The sequence below is a fragment of the Pteropus vampyrus genome, unplaced genomic scaffold, assembly GCF_000151845.1.
Source record: "Pteropus vampyrus isolate Shadow unplaced genomic scaffold, Pvam_2.0 Scaffold144, whole genome shotgun sequence".
Lineage (NCBI taxonomy): Eukaryota > Metazoa > Chordata > Mammalia > Chiroptera > Pteropodidae > Pteropus > Pteropus vampyrus.
The window spans coordinates 2,349,543-2,376,889 of record NW_011888925.1 but is presented as its reverse complement, the minus strand read 5'-3'; the positions used below and the strand labels follow the sequence as shown (position 1 = coordinate 2,376,889).

Below are 27,347 nucleotides of genomic sequence, written 5' to 3'. Positions count from 1 at the left end.
GTCTGAAAATACCCATTTTCCTCACGTCTAGCCGACACGTGATAACCTACAGAAACTCAGGGACCGCCCGGGAGTGCCGGGTCACATTCGAGACTACAAATCCCAGAAGGCACTGCGGTCCCTTTGCTACCTCGTCTGCGTAATATGGAACGACCAATCCCTGAGGGCCTCAGAAAGGTGGCGCTACCTCCACTCCTCACCTACCTCTGGGGCGCCCCGAGCAGCGGACTACCACTCCCATAAGCCATCGCGTACTGACTCGGCCGGCCACCATTTCAAGGCTCCGGCAGGAGCAGGAGACGGCCCAGGACTTCACTTCCCGGCAGGCAGTGCGGCCCGAGGGGGGCGGGACTCCATTTCCCAGTAGGCTCCAGGCGGCTGGCGCCGCGGTGCCTTGTGTGGGATGTAAGCGCGGAGGTGGGCGCGGGGGACTAAGGCCAGGACTCTTCTTGGGATTTGGGGGTTTGGTTTGGGAGCGCCTTCCGGACGTACTCTAGGAGTCCGGGGGTACGGTCGTAGAGAAGGGGCGGGGCGGCCATTGGGGGTCCTCAGCAGGGTTCTAGGGGCGCACCCCCATCCAAGCCGGGGCTCCCGGGGTTGTTGGGGACGAGGAGGCCCCACAGCCTCGGCTGAGGGCGTCTCATCGAGTCAGGAGAGGGAGCAGATGAATGGAGAGTGAAGGGGGTGGGGAAGCAAGGGATTGTGTGAGTTGGGAGATGGAACCTTAGCCGAGCTTGGGAGGGGTCTCCCGGGCCATGCCCACCCGACCCTCCTTCCCCCGGCTCGCCTGCAGGCCGAGGCCCGCCGCCATGGGGCTGAAGGCCGCCCAGAAGACACTATTCCCGCTGCGCTCCATCGACGACGTGGTGCGCCTGTTCGCAGCCGAGCTGGGCCGAGAAGAGCCGGACCTGGTGCTCCTATCCTTGGTACTAGGCTTTGTGGAGCATTTCCTAGCTGTCAACCGCGTCATCCCCACCAATGTGCCAGAGCTCACCTTCCAGCCCAGCCCTGCGCCCGACCCTCCTGGCGGCCTCACCTACTTCCCGGTTGCCGACCTATCCATCATCGCTGCGCTCTATGCCCGCTTCACCGCCCAGATCCGAGGTGCCGTCGACCTGTCTCTGTACCCTCGAGAAGGGGGCGTCTCCAGCCGGGAGCTGGTGAAGAAAGTCTCCGATGTCATCTGGAACAGCCTCAGCCGCTCCTACTTCAAGGATCGGGCTCACATCCAATCCCTCTTCAGCTTCATCACAGGTCGGAGCCCCACAGGTGGCAAGGGGCAAGAATCTTGTCCCACCTGAGAACCCTGGCCCACCTCTTCACATCACTGGATGGTTTACAGAGCCCTTTTGAGTCCTGTAATTCTTGAGAGGTGGGGCAGGTGTTAATACCACCTTTGCGGTTAGGGAAACAAGCCTAGAGCAGGGTAGCGATGTGCCACAGAATGGCAGGGCTGGGACCGGACCCCAGTCACTTGGCTCCAAATCCACCATCTATCCTCTGCCCCCTCAGTAGCTCCCATCCCTCCCATTGAGCAGCTACAGGAGTTCTGCAGCCCAGCATGAGGCACAGAGGGGCCCAGCAGATTGGGGAGGCAGGGGAGGGAGGAGCCATAACTGGGCTACATGTGAGACAATTAAATATCTGTGAAATTGTTTTGAATGTGAATAGACCAGGGCTTCACCTCTGGTGAAGGCTTAAGACTCAGGGCTTGAAAAGCTCTTTCTTTGCTCCAAATACAGTTGACTGGCAATCACGTCCTGTAGTGCCATATTGAGAAGGAAACAGGCTGCTTCTGAGCTTAGCAGGAAAAGAGTACAGAGATAAATCGGGAGTATTTGCCAGTGGGTGTGTGAAAAAAAGAGTGTTGGCCGGGGGTCCTATTTTTGCCAGCTCTGTTATAATCTGCTAGGCACAATAAAATGAGGAAATTCTTAAATTAGTAGAAACATGTTTTCCGAGAAAGAGAAGGGACAGGGTCAAAGACTGGGTGGAGTTATGGGAGATCCAAGGTCTGCTGTTGAGGATGGGGGTTCTAAAGAGGGAAGGAGGGGCTTTGGACACAGGAGAAGGGAATAAAGAGGTGATGGAGGAGCGTCTGAGGTTTGGGTGCAGGCTTGGAGGTGAGGGTGGGGGGGAACGTGGCCCCTTACTGCCTAACCCCCTTCCTTCAGGTCAGAGCCCAAAGGACCCTATTTCATTACCTCCCCTTCCTACAGGCACCAAACTGGACAGCTCTGGTGTGGCCTTTGCTGTGGTGGGGGCCTGCCAGGCTCTGGGGCTCCGGGATGTCCACCTGGCCCTGTCTGAGGATCATGCCTGGGTGGTGTTTGGGCCCAATGGAGAACAGACAGCTGAGGTCACCTGGCACGGCAAGGGCAATGAGGACCGCAGGGGCCAGACAGTCAACGCGGGTGTGGCCGAACGGGTATTGCCTCCCCTTCACCTGCCCACTTCACACTCCTAGCCCAAGCCACCCAAGGGGCTATGCTTTCCTGTGCCACACCCCCCTCTTCCCATCACCACCTATATATGTCAGGGAGGGAAGAAAGAAGGGCCCCTTTCCTAGCTGTCATTCCCTGGAGCAGGCACAGGTGGGCCATCATGAGACATCTGGTCTTGTCCTCTCCCAAGAGCTGGCTGTACTTGAAAGGATCATACATGCGCTGTGACCGAAAGATGGAAGTGGCATTTATGGTGTGTGCCATCAACCCTTCCATTGATCTGCACACCGACTCCCTGGAACTGCTGCAGCTGCAGCAGGTGAGGTGCGCCCGTGGGGCCCCGGGCAGGGGGCCGCTTTCCCTCCCTGAGCTTTGGCTTCCCCTTCTGCAACATGGCTAACAGTTCCTTTTCCAGGGCTCTTGGGAGAGTGGAATTGAGACATGAAAGGGCTTTGACTCCAGTAAGGGACTGCTTCCTGAATTCTGGCTCTTCCCACCTTCTGGGAGGTCCCTGCTGGAGCTGGACCTCACCTCTGCTTGGTAGACTGAGGACCCCCCACCCCTCCCCACAGCTCACACCTCTCTCTTTGGCCCCTAGAAGCTGCTCTGGCTGCTCTACGACCTGGGACATCTGGAAAGGTCAGTAGGGGGAAGTAGCCAGGCTTGGCCTCGGGGCCGGAGGGCTGGGTTGCAGCCTGGACTCATGACCCTTTTCCAGGTACCCCATGGCGCTGGGGAACCTAGCAGACCTGGAGGAGCTGGAGCCCACCCCCGGCCGGCCAGACCCACTCACCCTCTACCACAAGGTGGGGATATCTCAAGAGGGTACAGAAGGGAGACCCAACAGTGGCTGGGGTTCCCTTCTACATGGGGACTATGAGGGGGCAGGAAAGAGAAGAGCTCTGTGTGTTTTGGGGGTTGTCACCCACTTTGTATTTACCACGTGCATATTCAGTGCAGTCAGGGCTGAGGGGTGCTCTGGGAGTGTCAGGATTTGGATTGATCCCCTCAGCCTTGCTTTCTCTGCTCCCTCTCACTGTCCTTCCTAGAGTATGATAGAGGTCAGATGTAGGGGCACCGAGGAGGGGGTGTTAATTGGTGGGGTGGGGGTGGGGCAGAAGGGACATCGGGCTGGGCTTGGAAGGCTTTAGTGTTTCTGTAGGAGTGTGTGGGAATGCCTGGGAAAGGGATGTGCCTTGAGCTTGGAGGATGGGCCCCTTTCCTTCTTTAGGCCTTTTTCTGTGGGGGTCCCCACTCCCCACATTCTGGTCCAGGCCTCGGCAAGCAGTCCTGCAGACTCAGGGAGAAGCACCTGGTAGAGAGGGTGGCAGGGGGTGGAGGTAGGATTGGAGATGATACTCTCTGGGATCTTGCCTAGCGGCCTTTCTGGGTGTGATCCGATGGGACGTTTGTGCCATCTGGTACAGCTGGGGGCTGCCTCCCTGAGGCCCCTCTGTTCTGTTCCCAGGGCATTGCTTCAGCCAAGACCTACTACCGGGATGAGCACATCTACCCCTACATGTACCTGGCCGGCTACCATTGTCGCAACCGCAATGTGCGCGAAGCCCTACAGGCCTGGGCCGACACTGCCACTGTCATCCAGGAGTGAGGATCCCCTCGCTAGGGCTTCAGCCCACCCTTTCTTCCCCTTTCACTCAATTTCTAACCGTCTTCATCTAGGAGTGAGGCCTGGGTCCCAAGCCCCATCCCTTCTTCTAGCCCCTAGGCAGTCAGGGCCACCATCTACCAGGAGGTAGCGTCCCCTGACGAGGGCCTCACGCCTTTCCTTCTCTCCCCTCCCCTCTTAATTTCCAACCATCATCATCTGTCAGTGGAGCCTCCACTCCTAGCCCCACGGCCCCCTCCTCACTTTTGCTCTCGACTAACAGACACCATTTCAGAGTGAGGACCCCAACCACTCACTCAGTCCCTGGATGACCCAGGAAAGGAAACCTGGGTTCCATCCCCCAGCAGGTCCCTGGGGGCACCCACCAAGGCTATGGCCCCACCATGCTCTTCTGCTCTCATAGCTACAACTACTGCCGAGAGGATGAGGAGATCTACAAGGAATTCTTTGAAGTAGCCAATGACGTCATCCCCAACCTGCTGAAGGAGGCGGCCAGCCTGCTGGAGGCTGGTGAGGAGCGGCCAGGGGAGCAGACCCAGGTGAGCTGGGGTGCCACTGGTGTCCACCTTCCCACCTGATCAGGGCTCCCAGTTACAGAACTTGGGGACAGGTGGAAGGTGGCCCAGTGTGGAGAGCTCTGTTCTCTGACAGTAGCTGAGGTCTTGGCTCTGGGTTTGAGGGAGCTGAGAGTATATTCGAGATTTCTACCCTGTGCCTTCCGGCAAATAGGGTGGAAGCCCATTTCTCTCATGGCCAGGGCTTCTCCTTCAGTTGTGGGGGGGTGGGACGGAGGTAGCGATGGTTCCCTCTATGTCCAGGTCCTGGCTCACGACTGGGTTTATAAAAGGAAAGAGGTCCTCAGAGTTCTGCCCTCCCCCCTGCGCTCATCTCTTCTGGAACCAGGGCTCTGCCTAGAAGAGGGGCCTGACCTGTGCCCTCCTTTCCCCCTTGCGCAGGGCTCCCAGAGCCAGGGGTCTGCCCTGCAGGACCCAGAGTGCTTTGCTCACCTGCTGCGGTTCTACGATGGCATCTGCAAATGGGAAGAGGGCAGCCCCACGCCGGTGCTGCACGTGGGCTGGGCCACCTTCCTCGTGCAGTCCCTAGGCCGTTTCGAAGGACAGGTGAGGGGCAGCTGCACAGGGGGAGTGGGGAGGACAAGTGGTGGTGACAGCAGCTACAGAGGAGCCAGAGCCTTTGTGGCCCTGAAGGGAATCTGCTTATCCCGTCTGCGTGCATATGAGACAGGCCTGGGAACAGGATGGCGGAGGCTGCTGGGTCCTGGGCATCCAGCCACTGGCTTGCAGCCTTTCCCTCGGTTTGCTCTCTCCATCCTGCCCAGGTGCGGCAAAAGGTGCGCATAGTGAGCCGTGAGTCCGAGGCTGCGGAAGCGGAGGAGCCGTGGGGCGAGGAAGCCCGGGAGGGCCGGCGACGGGGCCCTCGGCGGGAGTCCAAGCCCGAGGAGCCGCCGCCGCCCAAGAAGCCAGCTCTGGACAAGGGTCCAGGCGTGGGTCAGAGCGCGGTGCCAGCACCCCCTCGGAAGTCCCCAGGGACTGTCCCGAGCACTGCTCGTGGCCCTGAAGGTGGCAGTGGGGCTCCAGCACCAGCACCAGCGCCCGCCGCGTCGCCGCCACCAGAGGGTCCGGTTCTCACTTTCCAGAGTGAGAAAATGAAGGGCATGAAGGAGCTGCTGGTAGCCACCAAGATCAACTCGAGTGCCATCAAGCTGCAGCTCACCGCTCAATCGCAAGTGCAGATGAAAAAGCAGAAGGTGTCTACACCCAGCGACTACACTCTTTCTTTCCTCAAGAGGCAGCGCAAGAGCCTCTGAACTACCCTGGGACTCTTGTCAGCCCGCGGGAGCCGGCCTTCCATCCCGATCAAGGCTCCACCCAGACCCCGCCCCACCTCCTTGAGCCCAGGCTCCGCCCCTGGCCAAGGGGGCCTAGGCCGGGCCTCCAGCCCCACCCCTAACCGAAACCGAAGCTCTGGTCCCAGGAGTCAGACTACTCCAGTTCCCTGTCTTTGGAATATAGGTCCCATCCCCCAAGAATCACAGTGGGCCGATTGAAACCTTACCCTGGGCCCCATCACCAATCAAAGAACCAACCATGAAAACTCAGGCGCCACCTCAGAACCTAGGCTCTAACCGTCGGCCTAACGAGTATTTTGCGTCGATCCCAGCTCGTGGGGCTGAGGTTCTACCCTACACCCTAGCCGCTCAGGTGCCGCCTCTAGCGCGGGAACCTAGGACCCCACTTGGCCCCTAGGAGAACAATTCCGCACTTCAAAATTCCATTCCTTGGGAATCCACGCTCCCTACCCTTAGGTACTTAAGAGGCGCTTCCAGAATTTGGAAATCCTAGCTTCTTCCCCTCCCTATCCCGAGTCAGGGACATGAAACTCCGTCCCAGGCCTGTGTGAGTCCTGAGCTCCGCCCCCTTCCTGATCAAACTGGCCCCAGATCAGAGCAGACCTCTCTTCCGACCCGCTGGGAACCTCCCCTAGGTCTAGCTTGTCTCGGGGGACCCCAGAGGAAATCTGCAGGGGTTTGCAAGTGGGTGAAGGGAGCTCGATCTCTTCCTGTTTTGTACATAGATTTATTTTTCAGTTCCAAGAAAGATGAATACATTTTGTAAAAAAAAAAGTACATGTCCATGCTTCATCTGGGAATTTGCGGGGCCGGGGGTGGAGCGCCCTCTTTCTCCTGCCTTCCGGCCCTTCGGGCTTCTCACCTGTAGAACGCGGGAACTGGTGGCTGGCGGAAGAGCCTCGGGGCTTCCCCACCCCGCTGAGGGCCAGTCCCTTGGGCGCCTCCTCCCGGCGGGTCGAAGGGGCAACCCCCCTGGCCCCGCCCCGGGCTCCGGCCCCGCCCACGCGGCATCTGAGCCACAGGCGCCGGCCCTGGCGGTCCCGCCCAATCCCGCCCCGCGCCGCCCCGCGCCGGCTCCGCTGCTCCGCAGCTCGCGGCGGCCCGCCCGGCGCCGGGCCATGGCGCTGCTGCGGGATGTGTCGCTGCAGGACCCGCGGGACCGCTTTGAGCTGCTGCAGCGCGTGGGGGCCGGGACCTATGGCGACGTCTACAAGGTGCGCCCGGCGGCTGGTCGGGCGGGAGAGCAGAGAGGAGTGTGCCGGCTACGCACCCTGTCGCGGGATCCAGCCCCTGCCCCGCCCCCCTCCTCATCCTGCTTCTCCCCTCCACCCCTGCAGGCCCGCGACACGGTCACGTCCGAACTGGCCGCGGTCAAGATAGTCAAGCTAGACCCAGGTGAGGGCCCGGGGCCAGGGCCTCTGCGCCCGAGGGAGGGCAGAGAGCCGGGCGGCACGGTGTGAGGGGCGAAGAGTTGACATTTCCAAGACACCCCCGCCCCCCAGAGGCAGGCCCCTGGAGGTGCTGTCGCTTGGCATCTGTCTGGCTCAGAGGAAGGAAGCACTCTGTGCCCATTTGCAGATGAGGGCACTGAGTTAGGGTGATCCTTCTACACCCTGTGTTCCCCAGGGGACGACATCAGCTCCCTCCAGCAGGAAATCACCATCCTGCGTGAGTGCCACCACCCCAATGTGGTGGCCTACATTGGCAGCTATCTCAGGTGAGGCTGCTTATCCCCCTGCCCACCCCCAGGCAGCGCCTGTGTGGCTCTGCCGTGTGCCCACCCCAGCTCTGTGTGCCCCCAGGAATGACCGCTTGTGGATCTGCATGGAGTTCTGCGGAGGGGGGTCCCTGCAGGAGATTTACCACGGTGAGGGCCAGGACTCCAGGCCCCAGAGGGCCACAGGCTTCTTCCCATCCCTACCCTAACACAGGCCCTGAACTTGGGCCCCTCTCCACTCAATGGCTGTGTGACCTTGAAAGAAACACTACCCTTCTCTGGGTTCTGTATCCTAGACTGTGCAAGGAGGGGATGTGGCCAACACTTCTTTCACCTTAGCAATGCCTGCTGCTTCTCCCACCCAGAGTGGCCTGAGAGGGTTCAGCATATCCCCAGACCCCCACGACACCCGTTACCCCTTCCATTTCAGCCACTGGGCCCCTGGAGGAACGGCAGATTGCCTATGTCTGCCGAGAGGCACTGAAGGTAGTAGCACCCCAATCCCCAGGAGCCGTGGCAGGGAGCCCAGCTGGCCAGTGGGGGGGGGATGTGGGGGGGGTGGAGTACCTCAGGCAGGGCTGGCCTGAGGGGCTGTGAGTCCTGGGGGAAGGGGCCCCAGCCCTGTTGCCGGAAGCAGCCCATTTCCCTCTTGGCTCAGCCACTTCCTGTTTGGGGAGAGGGGAGGAGGAAGCGGCTTGGGTGGGGGGCCCCAGTCCTCAGAGGGTATTTTGGAGAGGTGGGATGGTGCTGGGAGCTCTCAGTGGCTCCTCTTTGTCCCCAGGGGCTGCACCACTTGCATTCTCAGGGGAAGATCCACAGAGACATCAAGGTAGGGGTCTGGCCTAGGGCATCAGGGGAGGGGGCAGGAGGCTCTCAGGAACACCAGACACCATTCTCTCTCCTCCATTCCCGCAGGGAGCCAACCTTCTCCTCACCCTCCAGGGAGATGTCAAGCTGGGTCAGTACCTCTGGGACACAATTAGGGTGAGGGTTCCATGGGAGCTCCGGATGTCTTAGAGTCTGCATTCAAGTCTTGGGTGTCTTTGGGCAAGTCACTTTGGCTCTTAGGCTTCAGTTTCCCCACTGATAAAATAGAACAGTCCCCCCTTCCTGCTTGAAGTTGTGGTTGGATTTGTATGGAGTCCAACAGGGCACCCAGCATGTTGTCAGAGATGGAAGGTGGTTGACTCCTCCCAGGAGGGGGACCTGGCCTTGGCAGTTGTGGCTGAACTTGGGCTGCCTGCTCTCTGAGCCCTGCCAGGTGCATCCTGAGCCTGAGCCCTGGAGGTGGGTGGGGTGTGGCAGTCAGAGGGAGGGTGAGAGTAGCTCTTTCTCCCTGCAGCTGACTTTGGGGTGTCAGGCGAGCTGACGGCATCTGTGGCTAAGAGGAGGTCTTTCATTGGGACTCCATACTGGTGAGGCTGCACCGTGGGCTGAGGAGGTGGGGGCCACAAGTGGGGCACCTGGCCATCCCATCTGTGACCCTTCCTCTAGGATGGCCCCAGAGGTGGCCGCAGTGGAGCGCAAAGGTGGCTACAACGAGCTGTGTGACATCTGGGCCCTGGGCATCACTGCCATCGAGCTGGGCGAGCTACAGCCCCCTTTATTCCACCTGCACCCGATGAGGTCAGTCGAACACTTGCCCTTTGCCTGACCCTGAAGGCCTTGCTGACCCTTGACTCCTGACCTTGTGCTTCCACAGGGCCTTGATGCTCATGTCCAAGAGCAGCTTCCAGCCACCTAAGCTGAGAGACAAGAGTCGCTGGTGAGAGCCCGTGTCCCTTATTGGGGTCCCCTTTTCAGCCAGTCTGCACGGGGGTGGAGGAGCCTTCTGCCAGCTCCCGGGGTGCAGCCTCAAGAGCCTTACCCTCTCTGGGCCTCCACAGGCCATCTGTGGGAGGGGCCCAGGAAGCTGTGATCAGGAAAGAAGGGTAGATGGTTGATGATGGAAGAGCCTCCGTGTCGTAATAGCAGCATTGCTCAGGCCGGCTGCCCTTGGCCTTAGGTTGGCTCCTTTCTGGGCAGGGCCAGCAGACTCTTCTGGAGTGACGGCAGGGGACAGGTGGCAGAATGCCCTGCATGAGGGCTAACCTGGGCCTGGGGTGTGGGGGCTCTTGTGCCCACTAGGACCCAGAATTTCCACCACTTCCTCAAGCTAGCCTTGACCAAGAATCCCAAGAAGAGGCCAACAGCCGAGAGGCTTCTGCAGGTGGGAGGCAGGGGATGGGGCAGGGGCAGGGGCAGGGGCAGGGGCAGGGGCAGGGGGCTCGATGCTTGAAAGCAAGGGCCTGGGGGCCAGGGACCAACCTGAGCCCTCCTCAATCCTCCAGCATCCATTCACAACCCAGCAGCTCCCTCGGGCTCTCCTGACACAGCTGTTAGACAAGGCCAATGACCCCCACCTGGGCACCCCTTCCCCAGAAGACTGTGACCTGGAGGTAAGTGAGGGGAGCTGGGGAAACAGGTTTTGGCCTGGCCTGGTTGTAAGGCAGGCAAAGATAATATAGGTCAAGGCCCCTTTAAGTGGCAGCACAGGGAGCTTCCCTCCAGGTGAGCCACCCATTAGGAATCTTCCCTGAGCCGGTCTGGCCTCCCTGTACTCCCTTTTGATAGGTTCCTGCCCTTGGCCAAGGCTGACCATGACCCTCGCTTAGCCATCTTCTGCTTTCTGTGTGATTTTTGGCCAGTCATTTGCCTCTGTGTGCTGATTTTCTCATTAGTGAAATGAGGGTGCCATTTAATCTCATAGTAATCTCAGAATTGTGACAAGAAAACATGTCGATGTGTGTGAAGCACACCTGGTGTGAAGTGAGTACCAGGTGTGTGTCTACTATTTGTGTTCTTTCTTAGACTTATGACATGTTTCCAGACACCATTCATTCCCGGGGGCAGCACGGCCAGGCCGAGAGGACCCCCTCAGAGATCCAGTGTGAGTCAGTGGTGGGGCGGGAGGCTGAGTGTGGGGCTTTGGTGGGTGAGCTGTGTGTGTGGTCTTAGCGGGGGGGGGGCCTGAGTATGTGGTTTTGGTGGACGGCGACGCGTGTGGATTTGGTGGGGCGGTTGAGTGTGTGGGTTTGATTGGGGGGCTGTGTGTTTAGATTTGGTTGGGGGGGCGGCTGAATGTGTGGATTTGGTGTGAGTGTGGGGGTGAGTCCTGAGACTCCACGCCCCTAACCCGGATACGCTGGGCCTCCCAGTTCACCAGGTGAAATTTGGCGCCCCACGCAGGAAGGAAACGGACCCACTAAATGAGCCGGTGAGGAAGCTGCCTGTGTGGGAAGGGTGGTCCTCAGGGGTGGGCTAGGGTGCATGTGCTATGCTAGAGGTCGAGCATCTCAAATCAAGGGTCTTTGAAGCGGTGGCAGCCTGGTCCTCGGGCCTAGGAAAGCTGTCCAAGCATGCCTGTCCCACCCAGGGACACGGAAGGCTGGGGCCTCCTTCCTGGGCCAAGTTCTTCTGGACAGTCATCTGGGAGGTGGCAAGGTGACCCTGCCTTTCTCAAAAGTGGTCCTGTCATGCACCAGATCCCCCCGCTCACCCCGTTCAGCGTGCTTCTCTCTGCCCGACTCTGCATCTGTCACTGCATCTGACTCATCGTCTTTCTCCTCTCCCACGGTCTCCTCGTCGGCATCTCTTCACCCCCACAAGCCTCAGTCCCTCGCGATCTCCGTCTCATCCTCTCTCGCTGTTTCCCTGTGTCTTTCACAGTCTCGTTGCCTCTCATTGTCTCTCTCACAAGTCTCCTGCCTGTTCCCATCTCACTTCCCGTCTGTTTGTCTGTCTTCTCTCGATCGCTCTCTCAACGTTGCCTTTCTGTCTGTCTCTCTCTCTCTCTCTCCATCTTTCTGACTCGGTTTCCTCACAGTGGGAAGAAGAGTGGACGCTACTGGGAAAGGAGGAGCTGAGTGGGTAAGTAAGGGAGAGGGAAGCTGCACGGGAGGGGTTGGGGACAGCAGAAAAGGCTGACCTCTGACCCCATCTCCTCCCTGCCCAGGAGCCTGCTGCAGTCAGTCCAGGAGGCTCTGGAGGAAAGGTGAGGGGCTGGGCCCAGGGGAGGCGTGGGATAGCCGGGCCTGGGCTCAGTCACTTATCACATCTCATTTCCCTCTGATTCATTTGCCGTAGGAGCCTGACCATCCGGCCAGCCTTGGAACTCCAGGTGCGGAGTGGACGGAAGCTGGAGCTGGGGATGGGGCAGTGCTGTGGGTAGGGCAGTTGGGGCGGGACCAGGTTACAGGGTAAACTGACCCTCCTTCCAGGAGCTGGATTCTCCAGATGATGCCGTAGGAACCATCAAGCGGGTCCCCTTCTTAGGGCCATCCTCCTCTGAGCTTCCGGCTGAGGACCCTCTATCTAGCCCCCCAGGTGAGTCCCAGGCTTGGGGGACCAGAAGGCAAGCCCAGAGTGGGGACCGGGGCCAGAATTCACATTGGGTCTGTGCCTGCAGGAACCCCATCCCCGCCTCTCCTAGGCCCTGACAGCCCCCCGCTTCTCCCCACCTCCTGGGCCACCATGAAGCACCAGGAAGATCCCGAGGTGAGGGGGTGCTACAGGGAGACTGGGGAGCTGGGAGGCCAGGGGTGTCATGTCAGCCCTGACTCCTCCCTTCCCTCCCAGAGATCTTCTTGCCACGGGCTCCCGCCGACCCCCAAAGTGCACGTAAGTGTTTTCCCCACCACCTCGCAGCCCTGCACCCACTGCCCTTGTGCTTCCTTACTGGTCTCCTGCCTCCTCCCCAGATGGGTGCCTGCTTCTCCAAGGTCTTCAATGGCTGCCCTCTGCGGATCCATGCTGCTGTAACGTGGATTCACCCTGTCACCCGGGGTAGGCCAGGGGCAGGAGGAAGCGGGAGCTTGGGACTCCTCAGCTTGGGCCAGAGGGCGTGACTGACTTCTGACCCCATACCCAAACCTGCAGATCAGTTCCTGGTGGTGGGAGCCGAGGAAGGCATCTACACTCTCAACTTGCATGAACTGCATGAGGATACACTGGAGAAGGTGAGGCCCGGCTGGCCGTGGAGGGCGGAGGGCCTTGGGGGGCCCTGGTGTGCTGACCCCGTCCATCTATCGCTCTGTGGCCTCCAGCTGATTTCACATCGCTGCATCTGGCTCTACTGTGTGAATAATGTGCTGCTGTCACTCTCAGGTACAAATAGGGGCAGGCATGGGGTAGGACAGGCAGGGGGCGAGACAGGCAGGGGGTGCACTCTGCCCGTCAACCCTCTGAGTTCCCCTCTCCCCCTCCCTGGCAGGGAAATCCATGCACATCTGGGCACATGACCTCCCCGGCCTATTTGAGCAGCGGCGACTACAGCAACAGGTTCCCCTGTCCATCCCCACCAACCGCCTCACCCAGCGCATCATCCCCAGGTCAGGGGCCCGGGGGGAGCCTGGGTGTGTGGGGCGGGAGGGGGGCGGCGTGAGGGGAGAGGAGAGCAGGGGGAGGCAGAGTGGCAGAGCCAGAGTTGGAATACGGCCTTGCCTGTCACTGAGACCTTAGGTCTCAGACGTGTTGTGATCTTAGACATGTCTCTTTGCCTCTCTGAGTCCTGTTTCTTCGTTGATCAATGCAGCTGACGGCCTTCCCTACCCCTGGTCCAGGGGTGTCGGGAGGCAAGAAGGAGACAGTGGATATGAAAGGGCTTTGCGGACTGTGGGAGCTGCGGTCGTTAGGATGGGGGGCAAATGTTTACTGAGCACTTAGTGTTCACCAGGTCTCATGCTGGGCTTGGAGACAGTGAGACAAATGAGCCCTTGACCATGAGCACCTGGTACTGAGGTGAAGTAGAGGGAGAGCTGGGAGGGGCGGGGCGACCTCAGAGGGGTCAGGCGAGCGTGTGGAGTTTGGAAGTGCGCAGAGGTCGTCCAGGCAGACGAGTTAGGGAACAGTCTTTCAAGCCCAGGGAAGGACAAGTGCGAATGCATGTCGGTCACCCAGGGAATTATAAGGTGTTTGGCCTAGGGGAGGAGGGCAGAGCAGCCCTAAGCATTCTAGAAAGACCCCTCTGTGTGTCAATCAGGGTTCTTCCTGTTTCAGGCAGTGAGGTGATTCAACTCACTGGCTTAAGCACAGAAGGGAATTTAATGGCTCCTGTACCTGAAGGTCCAGGAGTAGGGTCAGCTGCAGGCCCAGCTGGATCCAGGTGTAAAGGGCATCATCGGGAACCTTTCTGCTTCTCTGGCTGTTTTCCTCTTGTCGCCTTCATGCTCACATAGGTTTTCCAGGCAACTGATGGGTGCCCGTAATTCCAGGCCAGCGTTCCCCTCGCTGAAACCCTGTGGAACCAGAACCTCTGTTTCTAAGTAATTCCCACGAAAGTCTGGGGGCCAGTTCTCATTGGTCTGGCTTCGGTCCATTCCCACCCCTGAGCCAGTCTCTGTGGCCAGGGCACGAGGAGCTTGGGGGGCCAGGGCTGGGTGCTCTCTCCTGGAGCTACTGGGACTGGAGAGATGAAAACAAGAGACATCTGCTGGCCAGCTGTAGTAACGGTGGGAAAGACGAAGGGCAGGAGGAGGCTGAGGACACCTGGAAAGGAGGCCGGCGCAGTGACCTGAGATGATGGGGCTGTGGTATGGTGAGAACCGGACAGAATCAAGCAATATTGAGGAGGTGGCATTGACAGCATTTGAGGACTGGTCAGATCGAACGTGAGGGAGAGGGAGGGGTTGAGAGGCCTCCAGAGGAGCAGATTATGGCATGTGTTTTATGAGGCGCCCGGGGAGATGTCCAAGTTAGAGTCCCTCCTTTGTTCAGCACGTATCTCCACTCGGCACCTGCTATGTGCCAGGCAGCGTTCTAGGTGCATGAAATACATCTGTGAACTAAGAGACCCTTACGTATTCCAGACTTGTCGAGAGAGGCGGGCAAACAGTCCACATGGAAAAGGAGTGTATTCTGCAGTGATGCGTAGAGGGGAGAGTGCTGTGTGACGAGCTGGAGGAGGGCCCAGGTGCGTGGGCCATGGATTGTGGTTTTAAACCAAACCGGATGTTCAGGAAGGACCTCGCCGAGATGCTGCTGTTTGAGCAAAGATGTGGAGGAGGTGCTGGAGCAAACCCTGCAGATATCTGGAGGAAGGGCATTCCAGGGGGTGGGGACGTCTGTGCAAAGGCCCCGGGGCAGGAGCAGGCTTGGCCTGTTTGAGGACCAGTAAGGAGCCTGGTGTGGCCACATGGATGAAGTGAGAGAGAGAAAATCTAGGAGGGTCCTGCGGACTCAGCGAGGCCTTTGGCTTTGACTCAGAGCAGCCTGAGGGCCACTGCAGAAGTTACGTGGGCTGAGATTTTCATCGGGTCACTGTAGCTGCTGTGCTGGGAACAGACTGCAGGGGATGAGTATAGAAGCAGGAGACCTGTCAGGAGGCTGCTGCAATAATCAGGTGAGAGGTGACGGTGGCTTGGGACAAGGGTCGCAGTGAAAGAAGTGAAAAGTGGTCGGATCCTGGTTTTATTTATTTCAAAAATGGAACCGACAGCGTTTCCTGACTCCTAGGTTTTGGCCTAGGCAGCGGAAGGATGGCGCTGTCATCAGCTCCGGGTGGAACAGAATTCAGTATTGTCACGTTGAGTTTGTACACGTGGGACCTCCGTCAGCCGTTGGCTGGGTGGGGCTGAGTTCTAAGGTGGGTGGCCGGACTGTGGGCTTATGGGTTTAAAACGACGCTGTGATGACCAGGTGGGTGTTGGGAGCCCATGGGCCAATGGCTACAGCAGCTGGGGAGATTGGGGACTCAGGTTTTTCCTGCCCCGTGCGCACTCGAGGACCGCATCTGGAGGCCTGGCCTCAGGGCAGGGCCTCCTGAGCTCAGTCCCCAAGCCAGTCTTTGCTTTGGCCCAGGATCTGTAGCACACAGGCCATCAGCGCCTAACAAGTCACAGGCAGCTTTGGGCGTGTGTTTGGGAAATCATGGAGTCCCAATGTCCACTTCAAATGTAAACAGTGGAGAACCAGAATTGTTTGGAGGAAAAAAACAATACAGAAATCTCTGTCTCATCTGAAAGGCCAGTTAGGGAAAAGTAGGAGGAACAAGGGAAGGGGAAAAGTGAGGACAGAGGGGCGGACAGACAGACAGACAGAGAGGCAGGCGTTGGCTTCCTTGGCGGGGCCCACATCCTGACAGAGGGCACAGACGGGGCCTGGGTCACTGGGAGGAGGTGGCTGGGCTGCTGACATGTACCCCTGTTCCCAGAGGAAGAAACAAGCTCATAAAGTCAGTAACCTGGATAAGGTTGGGGGACAGCCAGTAACCTGGACAAGGACCCCTACCTCTTCCCAGGCACCAAGGTGAGCCAGCTACTGGCTGCACATGGCCGTAGCCTCGGCTGAAGCAGTTGCGGGCAGGCTGTTACCCTTTTCCTGCGAGTCTTAATCTCTGGGCCTGTTGGCCGGCCCATGACACGGGGCCACGTGGCACGGGGATGGGCTATAAGCACTTGGGTGCCTGGAGGAGCTGGAGCCAGCATCAGCTCCCAGCCCGTCCATGCCCTCATTTCTTCATTCATTTCTTCATTTATACCCTGCTTTTGCCGAAAAAAGAATTTTCAACGACTGGAAATAGGTGTGAAAGTAATAATAGAGTATGATAAAAGCCAGCCCTTTGCGAGTGCACGCGATGTGTCAGGCTCTGCTGTGAGCCCGTCCCTGTATTAACTCATTTAATCCTCACTGCGACTCTATGAGGGGGGTACCACTGTCATCCTGTCCTGCAGATGAGGAAATTGAGTGTGGAGACGTTAAGTGACTTGCCCAAAGTTCCAGTTAGAGGGACTTCTATGCTCCAAAGCCCTGGACTAGACAGACACTCCACGCTGTAGAGATGGATGGCAGAGCTGTGAGGCCAGCTTCAGACCCTGCGCCCTTCACAGCTGTGTTACAGGGCAAGTTGCTTTGCCTCTCCCAGCCTCAAGTCTCTCACCTGTAAGGCAGAGAAGATAAAAGTACCCACCTTTTAGGGCTCTGTAGGGGCCTTGCGCCTGGATGGCACGTGTGACACATACTCTGGTTGTCACTCCTCTAGGCGCTTCGCCCTGTCCACCAAGATTCCTGACACGAAAGGCTGCCTGCAGTGCCGCGTGGGTAAGAGCTGGGCTGGAAGGGTCCAGGGAGTGGTCGGGGCACAAACCCAGCCCGGTGCCCACTGCTCGCCTCTCTCGCAGTGCGGAACCCCTACACCGGCAGCACCTTCCTGCTGGCCGCCCTGCCTGCCAGCCTGCTCCTGCTGCAGTGGTATGAGCCGCTACAGAAGTTCCTGCTACTGAAGGTGTGGGGTGGGTAGGGTGAGGCCAAAGGGACCCTCGGGTGGGTGGCAAGGGACCTGGGGGGAGAAATGGAGACCTGAGCACCCCTCCTGCCCCCAGAACTTCTCCAGCCCCTTGCCCAGCCCAGCAGGGATGCTGGAGCCACTGGTGCTGGATGGGAAGGAGCTACCACAGGTGTGTGTGGGCGCCGAGGGCCCCGAGGGGCCTGGCTGCCGCGTCCTGTTCCACGTCCTGCCCCTGGAGGCCGGCCTGACGCCTGACGTCCTCATACCACCTGGTACGCAGGAGGGCTGGGCACGCACGTGTGTGTGTGTGTGTGTGTGTGTGTGTGTGTGTGTGTAAGCTCCCAGCCTCCCTTCAGCTGGGTTCCTGTAAAACATTTCATTAGACCAAAAGGCTCAGCAGCTAAGAAAAAACTGACTAACATTGTAAGGAGAGAGCCAAATTGGGCAAAGCAGGCTCCAGAGGCCTCAGTTCTAAGCGAGGAAGGACACTGGGTGTTGGGACACTCAGGGGAGCAGAGTGAGTGGCAGGGGGCAAAGGAAAGGGAAAGGTGCACCGGCCTAAGGCCCTGCTGTGTCTCAGGCCCCAAACCAGAGGTTTAACACACGGGATCTCATTCTTATTCCTCACAATGGCCCTGCAAGGTCGGCATCATCGAGCTTGGAATGGATGAGGAAGCAGAGGCTCAGACTCACGGTCACACAGCAGCTGAGTCACGAAGCCTGGTTCTCCTGACTCCGGAGCCCCAGCCTTCCCCCAGCCCCCTGGGACTCACTCCCACTCCCTGTGAGCCTACAGAAGCCTCACTTTGCCTCTCTGAGCTTCGGCTCCCCAGCTGTGCAGTGAGATTAGGCATCCTGGCCCTGCCGGGCTGTTGTGGGAATGACGTGTGCTCGCAGCCAAGGCCCTCCTCCTCTTGGGGCCACAGTGGTGCTGGTGACTCAGCCAGACTGTGTCTCCTTTCTCTGCCTGCAGAGGGACTCCCAGGCTCGGCCCAGCAGGTGATCCAGGTGGACAGGGACACAGTTCTGGTCTGCTTTGACCGTGAGTGCCCCTGGGGTTAGGCCTTTGTGCATTAGAGGGTAGAGGGTATGGGAAGCCATGTGGGTCACCTCCCCGGAAGGAAACCATCACGTCCCCATCCACCAGCCCTCTCCTTGTGCAGGCTGCGTGAGGATTGTCAACCTGCTGGGCGAGCCCACGGCCGCACTGGCACCTGTGCTGACCTTTGACTTCCCCATTGAGACTGTGGGTGAGTGAGCCAGGCAGAGGTGGGGGAGGGGACGGGAGTATCCCCAGGCTGGAGTACATGATATGACCCAGGGGCCTGGGGCGGGACAAGGAATCAGGTCCTCCAGCCCCTCCTAAGAGTCATCCTGGTCACCTGTGGTCCGTGAGGACCTCTGTGGACCAGACCTGGACCCAGGGTGTGGCTGGGGAAGCCAGCATCCTCAGGGCAGGCACAGGGCTGATGACAGCCTGGCCCCTCCTAGTGTGTCTGCAGGACAGCGTGCTGGCCTTCTGGAGCCATGGAATGCAAGGCCGTAGCCTGGACACCAATGAGGTGAATAGGACTCAGGAACCTGGCTGTCCTCCACCCAGTTGTCCCCGCCTCTTAGGAGAGGATCTGCTGGGGTGGCCTCAGTGTCCCTTTTCTTCTCAGGTGACCCAAGAGATCACAGATGAGACCAGAGTCTTCCGAGTGCTTGGGGCCCACAGGTAGGAAATGGTGCCCAGGTCTCCCTTGCAGATGCCCCTGAGGCCAGATGGATGCGCCCAGGTGTCTTCCTGCCTTGCTCACCTTCAGTTCTTTCTCCCCTCCAGAGACATCATCCTTGAGAGCATCCCCACTGACAACCCGGGGGCTCACAGCAACCTCTACATTCTCACGGGCCATCAGAGCAGTTACTGAGCGGGCCGGGTCTGGCCAGTGGCGTTTCCCCCACCCGACCCCTGCGCACCTTAGCCACAGTCCGTGTTAGGCAAAGGGGCCCCTCCCAGATGAGAGGAGCCCAGGCCCCCGAATCTAACTGGGCAGAAGGGCAGAAATAATCCTGAGAAATTTGAGGGCTACAGAGGGGAAGGGAGCCTACCCCGCACCCCTGCAATAACTGGACCAGAGGAAGCTGCTGTCAACTCCCCTTCCCCTTTGGGCAGCCCAGGCCTTCGTGCCCCTTGGCAGGGCCCTGGGCAGGATGGAGGCAGGCTCTGGCGATCCATTCCATTTTTTCCTACATTTCCTCTTCACTCTTCCTGCCTAGAGCCTGCCCCTGTGCCCTGTCCTGGGAACGTGATATTTAAAAGAGAGAACTATATTGGTATTAAAGCTGGTTTGATTTTATTCCACTGGTCCATCTGGGTTGGGGGGGAGGCGGGGAGCTGAACCCACTGCCTCATTCCCCTCCTGCCTCCCTCCAGCACACCTTTCTGTGGCACCGTGGGAGGGCGGGCCACCAGCGTTGTGGTAGCTCCCTTCAGCAGCAGCGATAGGGAGGCCAGTGGTCCCAGAAAGCATCTCAGGGGTGCTGTGTCTTCCTGGGCTCCCCTGCTCAAGATGAGCCTCGGCTTTGCAGTATGGCCAAGGAGTCATGTCGATGGGAGGCCCCTGAGCAAATGGACTCTAACCCAGGGCAGCCCTGCCCCATATAGGATCTCATCAGGGAGCCAGGGCCTAGGAGGGGGCCAGCCAAAGGCTGCTCCACCCAGCCCCAGGGAGGCCTATGGACACAGCCTCCCATCCAGCCTCCTACCTGCTACCGAGGTATTGGTGTGCTCTGGCAGGCCATGCCTACTGAATGTGGGCACAAACATCAGGCTAGACTCTGGGAAGATCAGCCTGTACGTGTCCATTTAACGTGTTCCCAGAGGGCCTCCTCAGTGCCAGGCCCTGGGCTCACAGAGGGGTCACTGCCGAGATGTGGAGCAGCCCCCAGTGAGGGAGACCGTCTTCCTCACTGGAGCCTGCATCTTGAGGGCACATCCATCCACCCATGGCCTTTGCTTTGCATTGTCATTCTCCCACGGTCCCCTCTTACAGGGCTCCCTGCCCCAGGGAGCTTCCTGTTGCCCCAGGCACTGACCAGGCTGTTCCTGACCAGAACCTTTGGGCAGGTGAGGCCGAGGAGACAGGATGGCAGCTGGCCTTGAAGCGGGAGTTGGATGCACAGGCAGAACCAGGGCGGCAGAGGGCAGGAAGGCCCTGGGTCTGGGGGAAGAACCTGAGCATAGGGCCAGGTCTTGAGTTAGGCCCAATTATCTCAAGAACTTCTGTACACCTGGTGGGCTAGTGGGGAATACTGGATAAATGAATGAAATGTTCAGTGGGTGGGTGGTGGGTAGATAGCGCCTGCAGCAGCCCAGTCCCTAGTGCCCCTGGCAAGGGCTCCAGGCAATCCCATGGTTGTCATATTATCCCCTTGTCCACACTGCAGCAGAGCCCTGGCTGCTCTTGACTCCGAGTGACCAGATTTCTCGGCTGAAATAGGGAGTCAGGCCAGCGGTGGAGAAGCAGCCCCTGTACATGGGGCACTTAGCTTGTTCTATGAGGGACCTTGCAAGTTCTGAAGGTGTGTCTGCCCCTGCCTGGAGGGCATCTTACAGGCCACGTGGAGGTGGGGATAGAGGTTCCTAACTTCCAGTTTCCCGGATTCCTTGGTAGAGGTGTAGGATTGAGTTGAGGAGTGCCAGAGCGGGGAGGTGAGCTGCCTCGCAGCAGAGGCCTCTGACCCCAGGTACCCAGGGAGGACTACTCTGCCCACAGAGCACCAAGTGGCAGACAGCGCCACTTAGTGACAGGTTGCCCTAACCCTGGGCGGTCACCCTTGTCTGAGAAGGTGGGGGGCGGGTTGTGGCTGTCAGAGTGTAATATGCCGAAGTGGGGGGGGTCTGGGAAAAGCATAGGTCTCTGATACAATATTTGCTGCCAGCAAAGACTGGCTGGCTACAAGCCAAAGAAAGATCAAGAAGCTGCGGATATGCACTGAAAGACAAATTATTTTATTTATGTCTTTTTTTAATAGGTAGCCTTTGCCTATGGTACACAATTTTTTAAAAGTACAGAATGGAGACTATGAAAAGTCTCCCACCCAGGTCCCAGTTACTTATGAACCAAGCCTTCTGAAGCAGTCCCGCATGCTTCGTTCTTCGTATTCATCCCGTGGTAACGTACCACACACGCGGTTTGCACGCTGCTCTGTAACATCTCCTGGAGAGCTTCCCGGGATCAGTACCTCCCGCGTTTCGTTACAGCCAGTGGTACTCCATTTGGGTTTCCCATAACTAGTGTTAATTTACTGTAATTAGATCCCTATCAAGGGAAATGTTTCTACTACTCTGATATTACAAATGACACTGCAGTTGTCTTCCATCAGCGCCACTCTGTACATATTCAGGTGTCCTATAGGACAAATTCCTGGAGTGGCATTGCTGGGTCACAGGGCTGTTTGTCCTTGTGACAGCTACTGTCAAATTGCCCTGGGATGGATCAGATCAACCTTTCTCAGCCATAGCCATGCTGTGAGTGGAAGAGATGCGGGCACCCCAGGGTGTTCAGGTCACACCCATACACCAGTCAAGTGAGGGTCAAAAGGAGAAGTAACAGCCTGAATGTGGCTGTCTTTACTGTGGCACGTCCAGCACCTAGGCACTGCCTGGCACACAGTCGTGCTTCCTGAGGGAAGGAGCGAGTGTGACGTGAAGACGTGGCCCGGGGCGAGCTTGCCGAGCTCTGTGTTCCTGGGTGCACCATACCCTAAGTCAGCCCGCAGTGCCATTGGGAAGATGGAAAATAATCGTACTACACAAAATGCAACAACACAGGTGAATTTTAGAGAGATCGTGCCCAGTTAAAACAGCAAACCATAAAACTACACGCCGTATGATAGTCAAACTAAAGTACTTATTGTTTTGGTGATAGACGCACATGTGGTAAAACTCTGTTGGGAGATCAGGAGAAAAAAAAAAAAGCACAAAATTTAAAACGATGGTCCTTGTGAGGGGAGTGGGGGCGGGGTAAGGCGGGACCCCAGGAGGTTGCAGAGGTTTTGCTAATATATTGGTTCTCAGGCTGGGTGGCAGGTTCACAGGTGTTCAATTTATAACACGGTTCCTTAGTCACATAAGCTGCGCACATCCTTTTGTATGTATCAGATACTATGTAATAAAACATATGTTTTCATATTTTAAAGTAGTCCCTCAAAAAATTAAAGCTCTATAACGGCTTCAAAAAAAAAAAAAAACCCAGAAACAAAAGCCAAGATAATTCTTTCCTAGATGATGAAACCAAGTGGAGATGATGAAATCGGCATTCTGTGTAGAACTGCGTGCGGGCAGATCCCTTTCTTGGTGGTTGTTTTCTTCTTCTATCGTTTCTTTTTAAAAACAGCTTTAATGAGGTATAATTGGCATGCGGTAAAGTCGATATATTAAACATGTACTACTTGATGACTTTGACAACATATACACTCGTGGAACCATTACCACAATCACGATAACAAACTGTCATCACCCCCAAGAGCTTCCTCTGCCTCTTTGTAAAAACAGCCTCCTGCTCGTCTGCACCTCCCATCCCCAAGCAACCAGTGATCTCCTTTCTGTCACTACAGATGAATGCATATTTCAGAATTTACATAAATAAAATCATATAGTATGTACTCCATTCTTGTTTGGTTTCTTTTACTAAGCACCATTATTGAGATCCATCCATGTTGTTGCATGTATTAATAGTCATTTCCTTTTATTCCCAAGTAGTATTCCATTGGATGTACCACAGTGTATTTAGCTAGTCGCCTGTTGAACACTGGGCTGTTTCCAGTTTTAATTTGGATTATTATAAATAAAGCTTCTATGAACATTTGTGTATCGATCTTTGTATGGCTATATACTTTTCATTTCTCGGTGAATACTATGGACGAAAAGGGGCTCTGTAGTAAGTCTAAGGGAAAGTAACCTCACAGGGTGATCTGATCATAAATTCCTAATTGGCAAGGTCCTGGTGGACAGTCACACCCTAGCCCTACAAAAGGCTTATCTTTTTCTTAAGCCCGCCCTGTCCATTTTCTAGTGCACCTAGGTTAGCACACCTTGGAAGTGCCAGGAAGTAATCCTCTTTTTCCAGACCCCTCAGAAGTGTGACCAACTTCGAGGGAGCACATAATCTTGTTAACTATCCTGTAATCCAATCTCCGCCTGGCTTTCTCCCACCTTCCTGTAAATCCTCCTTCCTTTCCCTCTTTAATTCCAAATGTATAAAACAAACTTCAAAATTCATTCTTTGGAGTATTTGAGATCTTGCTTGCTGGCATGCTGTCAGTTGCCTCAAATAAACTCTTATAAAAATCTTTCCAGATTTGGACGTTCTTACGTTGACTCCAGGAAGCAAGATCTCAACAAACCAAGAAAATGCTCTGGAGAATGACAGCTTGACAGTTCCTTTGATCTCTCTGGAATAAAGGAGGGAAGGTAGGTAAAATTGAATAAAGGTGGGAGAAAGCCACGTGGGGGTTGGATTACAAGTTAACAAGATTATGTGCTTCCTCAGAGGAGGCATTACACTTTTGAGGGGTCTGGAAAAGAGGCTTACTTCTGGCACTTCCAAGGTGTGCTAACCTAGATGCACTAGAACAATGGACAGGGCTGGCTTAAGGCAGAGATAAGCCTTTTATAGGACTGGGGCACGACTACCCACCAGGACCCGCCCAATGAGGGATTTATGCTCCATCATCTTGAGAGGTTGGATTTATTACAGCGCCCCTGTTTGGTCCCTATCAGCATGTTGTTAGTTTGGCTCAAATAAACTGTTATATAGGTGTGGACGTTCTTACATCAACAATGCTTTGGAATAGAAGGGCTGGGCTTTATGGTAGGTGTGTTTCACTTTTTACAAAACTGTCAAACTGTTTTCCAAAGCGGTGGGGTTGTATGTACCATTTTACATTCCCACCAACAGTAAGGAGAGCTCCAGTTCCTCTACATCCTCGCTAACACTTAGTATAGTCGGTCTTCCCTAATTTTTGCCATTCATATAGGTGTGTAATGGCATCTCATAGGTTGTCTTTTGCATTTCCTTATGACCAGTGGTGTTGAGTGTCTTTTTCCTGTGCTTATTTTCTGTACATCTTCTTTGGTAATGTGTCTGTTCAAATGTTTTGCTCCTTTAAAAAAAAATAGTATTTTCTTATTGATGAGTTTTGAGAGTCTGGATACAAATCCTTTACCAGGTATGTGATTTGCACATATCTATTACGCTATTATTTCTAATTTGTATCTAACTCACAAATTCCATTACCCCTGGTTCGAAATACCTTTAATAGGAAGCTATAAGTAAACATGGTTGTCCAGGAAAAATAAAATTATGAAAAGTACTTGGTGCATCATGGGTGCTCACTCCATAGGAGGTATTATTCCTAATTTAGGCAATGGAATCACAGGCGGGGCTCTCCACAGGCTGGACACACAGGCAAACAGCCATGGATCTGCTCCCTCCAACACCAATTCTCTGTCACCAAGTGGATGTCCCACAATTCCATTCAATTCTGACATGAACTATCCTGAATTGGCAAAGCCCACACAGTTTAAGGAATTCAGCCACAGTCCCGGGTCTCCAGGCTACCCACACCTCCATCAAACTCAGTTACAAATTCTGGGGTTCCTATGACCCCCGCCCCCTTCAGGTACAATAATTCACCAGAATGACACATAGAACTTGGGAAAGCACTATATTATTACTATTTTGTTGTAAAGGATACAAATGTACAGCTAGAAGAGACACATAGGGCAGCAAGGTCTGGAAGGGTCCTGAGCCTAGCTTATGCCTCCATGAAGCCAGGGTGCACCACCCCCCGTCACACCAGTATGTTCACCAACTCAGAAACTCTCCAAACTTCATTGTTCAGAGTTTTTACTGAGGTTTTATCACACAGGCACGATTGATTAAATCATTAGCCCCGTGATTGAAAGCAATCTCCAGCCTCTCTCCTTTCCCCAGAGGTGGGGGGTAGGCCTGAAAAGTTGGTTGGTTTTTCTGAACAGCCACCATCCTGAAACTATCTCACGGCTCTCAGGGCTGGCAATGAGTCAGTCACCCTGCTAGCTTAAACTGAGGCATGCTTCAAAGGAGCTTGTTATGAATAACAAGACACTATCACTCAGGAAATCCCAAGGGTTTTGAAGCTCTGCGCCAGTATATACACACACACACACACATATGTATATATTTTATATATACATTATACTGTACTCTTGTATAAAATCAGAAGGCATCCAATTTTAAGCCCTAAGTGATTTTTCTGGAAGGCAGGAACTGAGTTTTACCTCTGAGGTATCCACCAAGCTGTATTGCACTCAGTATTGCTCGAACACTGAATGGCTCTTTTTTCTAATTTATTATTATCTGTTGAATTTTACCAGTTTTAGTTTCTCCCCTCCTCCATACAATTTGTTGTATTTACTGAATAAATTAATTTTTCTTCATTTTCAAACTATGATTTAAAAATGTTGTATTTTTTCTCGTCCACAGTATTAACTTCACATTTTGTTATATAAACACTTGCTCAGTACAAAAAATTCAAATAACATATAGAAAGAAAAAAGGAAAATATTACCTGAGATCCCACCGGCATTGGAATTTGTCCTGTCAATGCATTTTTATAGTTACATAATAATGTTAAATAAATGGGATCATCTCACACATTTTTAAACAGTATGAAGCGCATTTTGAAAATAGGCAGGGTTCTTACAGGGTGTTCGATAACTTCCAGGTACCTGTTTCCCTCTCTGCTGTCCTCACTGATAACGCGTGCTGTGTATCCTTCCATAGCTTTCTGTATGCAACGTGCACACATGTATGTATGGAGTTTGTTTTGCAAAAACAAGATCATGTAACATAGATTTATCTGCTTTTTCTTCTCACTTAAAAACGATACAGCACATTAGTCTTTCCAATTCAGCTGGTATGGGTTAACTGCTTTTCAAGGCTGCTTTATTCAGAGTTGTGGATATTTCACCTTGTGCAACCAGTCACATATTGATGGAAATTCACTGATTCCGGGTTTTTGCCATTATAAACAATGCTGCAGTAAAGGCAAAAGACCTTGAACACATTACATTATATAATCACATGCCTTGCTTTGGGGGAGATTCCTGGGAGAGGGATTGCTATATTGAAAGGGTTTATTATTTTTCCTGAAAGGGGTACAATTTTAATAAACAGAATGCTTTCCAAAAAAGAACTTCACAGTAGTAGGTGTCAGCACATTTGTCTTTTGCTCTTTTGAAGGTTATATAAAGAGATTCCTTATTGTCACTTTGATTTTCATTTTCCTGCTAAGGGGGTTGGTACCCTTTTATGTGTTTTGACTATTCAGACTTGCTTTTCTGAAACTTGCCTATTTGAAGTCTTTGCTCATTATCTACTGTTTTTCTTTTCTAAAATTAGTTTGTAAGACTTCTTTGCATATTAAAGATATTAGCTCTTTATCGTGTGGCAAGTATATTTTTCTAATTTATTATTGTCTGTTGAATTTTTATCAGTTTTAATTTCTTTGGTCATCAAGTATATCTTTATAGTTCGTTTCCTGTATCCATATACTCTCTACCCCTAGGTTACCACGATAGCCACCTACATTGTATTGTTTTACTGTTTAAATTCAGGACTTTATACTACTAGCTAAATCCACCTTTGTGGTATTTTTACCTATATACGGGAAGTCTATTTCCGGAGACTTTTCCACTAATTTGTCTTTCCTCCATCATACTATTTCATTGTTTTTTATACCGTATTATCTGGAAAGACAAGCTCCTCTTCAATTCTGTTTACAAGCCTCCCCGCTATGTTGTTGTTATTTTATGCGAATTTAACATGATTTAATTAACCACCGCTCCGCTCGGATTCTGAGACTGCACTGTATTTGTAAACTAATTTTAGAATTGACAACTTTGTATCCTTTTCCACCTAAATTATGTGTTCTATCGGCTCAAATGTTTTTAATCTTTCAATAAGACTCTTTTATAGCCTTTTTGCTTCATTTTTTTATTTTTTTCAAAGAAAACAGGATGTCTTTTTACCTGCGGCGTCAACGGATCGGGTTTACGGGCACGCACTGGCCCCGCCCCCGGGTTACCATGGGAACAGAGGATTGACGTCACTTAGGACTTCCGCTCCGGACCCGGGGTTTGCCGTTGAAGGGGGGACGGGGGGGGCGGCTTTGCCTCATTTACGCATGCGCGCCCCTGCTCCACTCCTCCCCGCCGTAAATCTCATCCGGCCGTGGCTTTTCCGCCGCGACCTCTCGCTTACTCCCAGCGAAACTGCTCCCCGGAGAAGGGGAGTGGAAAACGAATCGAACAAGCGACAGCCAATCCCAGGACACTACGACGCAACCCAATTTGACTGATTCCATCAACTTCAGCCAATGAGAACGCGCTTGGTGCC

At 54.9% G+C, this 27,347-nt stretch overlaps 2 protein-coding genes across 10 annotated transcripts; both read left to right on the top strand.

The window, feature by feature from the left end:
• The first annotated feature begins 291 nt into the window (after positions 1–291).
• MEN1 (menin 1) lies at positions 292–6,718 on the top strand. Of its 4 annotated transcripts, none has more exons than XM_011368762.2 (10): positions 292–405; positions 794–1,254; positions 2,220–2,428; positions 2,635–2,763; positions 3,043–3,083; positions 3,163–3,250; positions 3,913–4,049; positions 4,475–4,610; positions 5,028–5,192; positions 5,411–6,718. In XM_011368762.2, coding segments are annotated over exons 1-10 (1,857 nt in total). In that variant the 5' UTR covers positions 292–403; the 3' UTR covers positions 5,900–6,718. The 4 variants fall into 4 exon arrangements, with proteins under 4 accessions (XP_011367064.1, XP_011367066.1, XP_011367067.1 ...); XM_011368764.2 differs by having other exon boundaries at positions 327–417; XM_011368765.2 differs by lacking the exon at positions 292–405 and adding an exon at positions 427–507.
• Positions 6,719–6,944: 226 nt separating this feature from the next.
• Positions 6,945–19,259, top strand: MAP4K2 (mitogen-activated protein kinase kinase kinase kinase 2). 6 transcript variants are annotated; one of them, XM_011368760.2, is made up of 32 exons: positions 6,945–7,155; positions 7,279–7,336; positions 7,568–7,658; positions 7,744–7,808; positions 8,089–8,144; positions 8,440–8,487; positions 8,574–8,616; positions 9,001–9,073; positions 9,153–9,284; positions 9,361–9,423; positions 9,786–9,867; positions 9,989–10,096; positions 10,509–10,587; positions 10,856–10,914; positions 11,524–11,567; positions 11,653–11,691; positions 11,784–11,817; positions 11,918–12,023; positions 12,130–12,194; positions 12,276–12,317; positions 12,398–12,482; positions 12,576–12,655; positions 12,743–12,803; positions 12,910–13,027; positions 16,675–16,733; positions 16,814–16,917; positions 17,015–17,192; positions 17,894–17,962; positions 18,084–18,170; positions 18,412–18,482; positions 18,582–18,637; positions 18,743–19,259. In XM_011368760.2, the coding sequence occupies exons 1-32, from the start codon at positions 7,060–7,062 to the stop codon at positions 18,828–18,830; spliced, it is 2,439 nt and encodes an 812-aa protein (XP_011367062.1). In that variant the 5' UTR covers positions 6,945–7,059; the 3' UTR covers positions 18,831–19,259. The 6 variants fall into 6 exon arrangements, 4 of the variants coding, with proteins under 4 accessions (XP_011367062.1, XP_011367061.1, XP_023391517.1 ...); XM_011368759.2 differs by having other exon boundaries at positions 12,106–12,194; XR_002782405.1 differs by having other exon boundaries at positions 6,987–7,155; positions 12,106–12,194; positions 18,068–18,170.
• Positions 19,260–27,347: the final 8,088 nt, after the last annotated feature.

Coding starts and splice junctions, on each gene's coding strand:
- MEN1 (XM_023535752.1), top strand. CDS start 756: ATGCCCACCCGACCCTCCTTCCCCCGGCTCGCCTGCAGGCCGAGGCCC. Junction 3,084..3,162: donor GACCTGGGACATCTGGAAAG/GTCAGTAGGGGG, acceptor ACCCTTTTCCAG/GTACCCCATGGCGCTGGGGA. Junction 4,611..5,027: donor GGCCAGGGGAGCAGACCCAG/GTGAGCTGGGGT, acceptor CCCCTTGCGCAG/GGCTCCCAGAGCCAGGGGTC.
- MAP4K2 (XM_011368759.2), top strand. CDS start 7,060: ATGGCGCTGCTGCGGGATGTGTCGCTGCAGGACCCGCGGGACCGCTTT. Junction 10,915..11,523: donor CGGACCCACTAAATGAGCCG/GTGAGGAAGCTG, acceptor GTTTCCTCACAG/TGGGAAGAAGAGTGGACGCT. Junction 11,692..11,783: donor CAGGAGGCTCTGGAGGAAAG/GTGAGGGGCTGG, acceptor CATTTGCCGTAG/GAGCCTGACCATCCGGCCAG.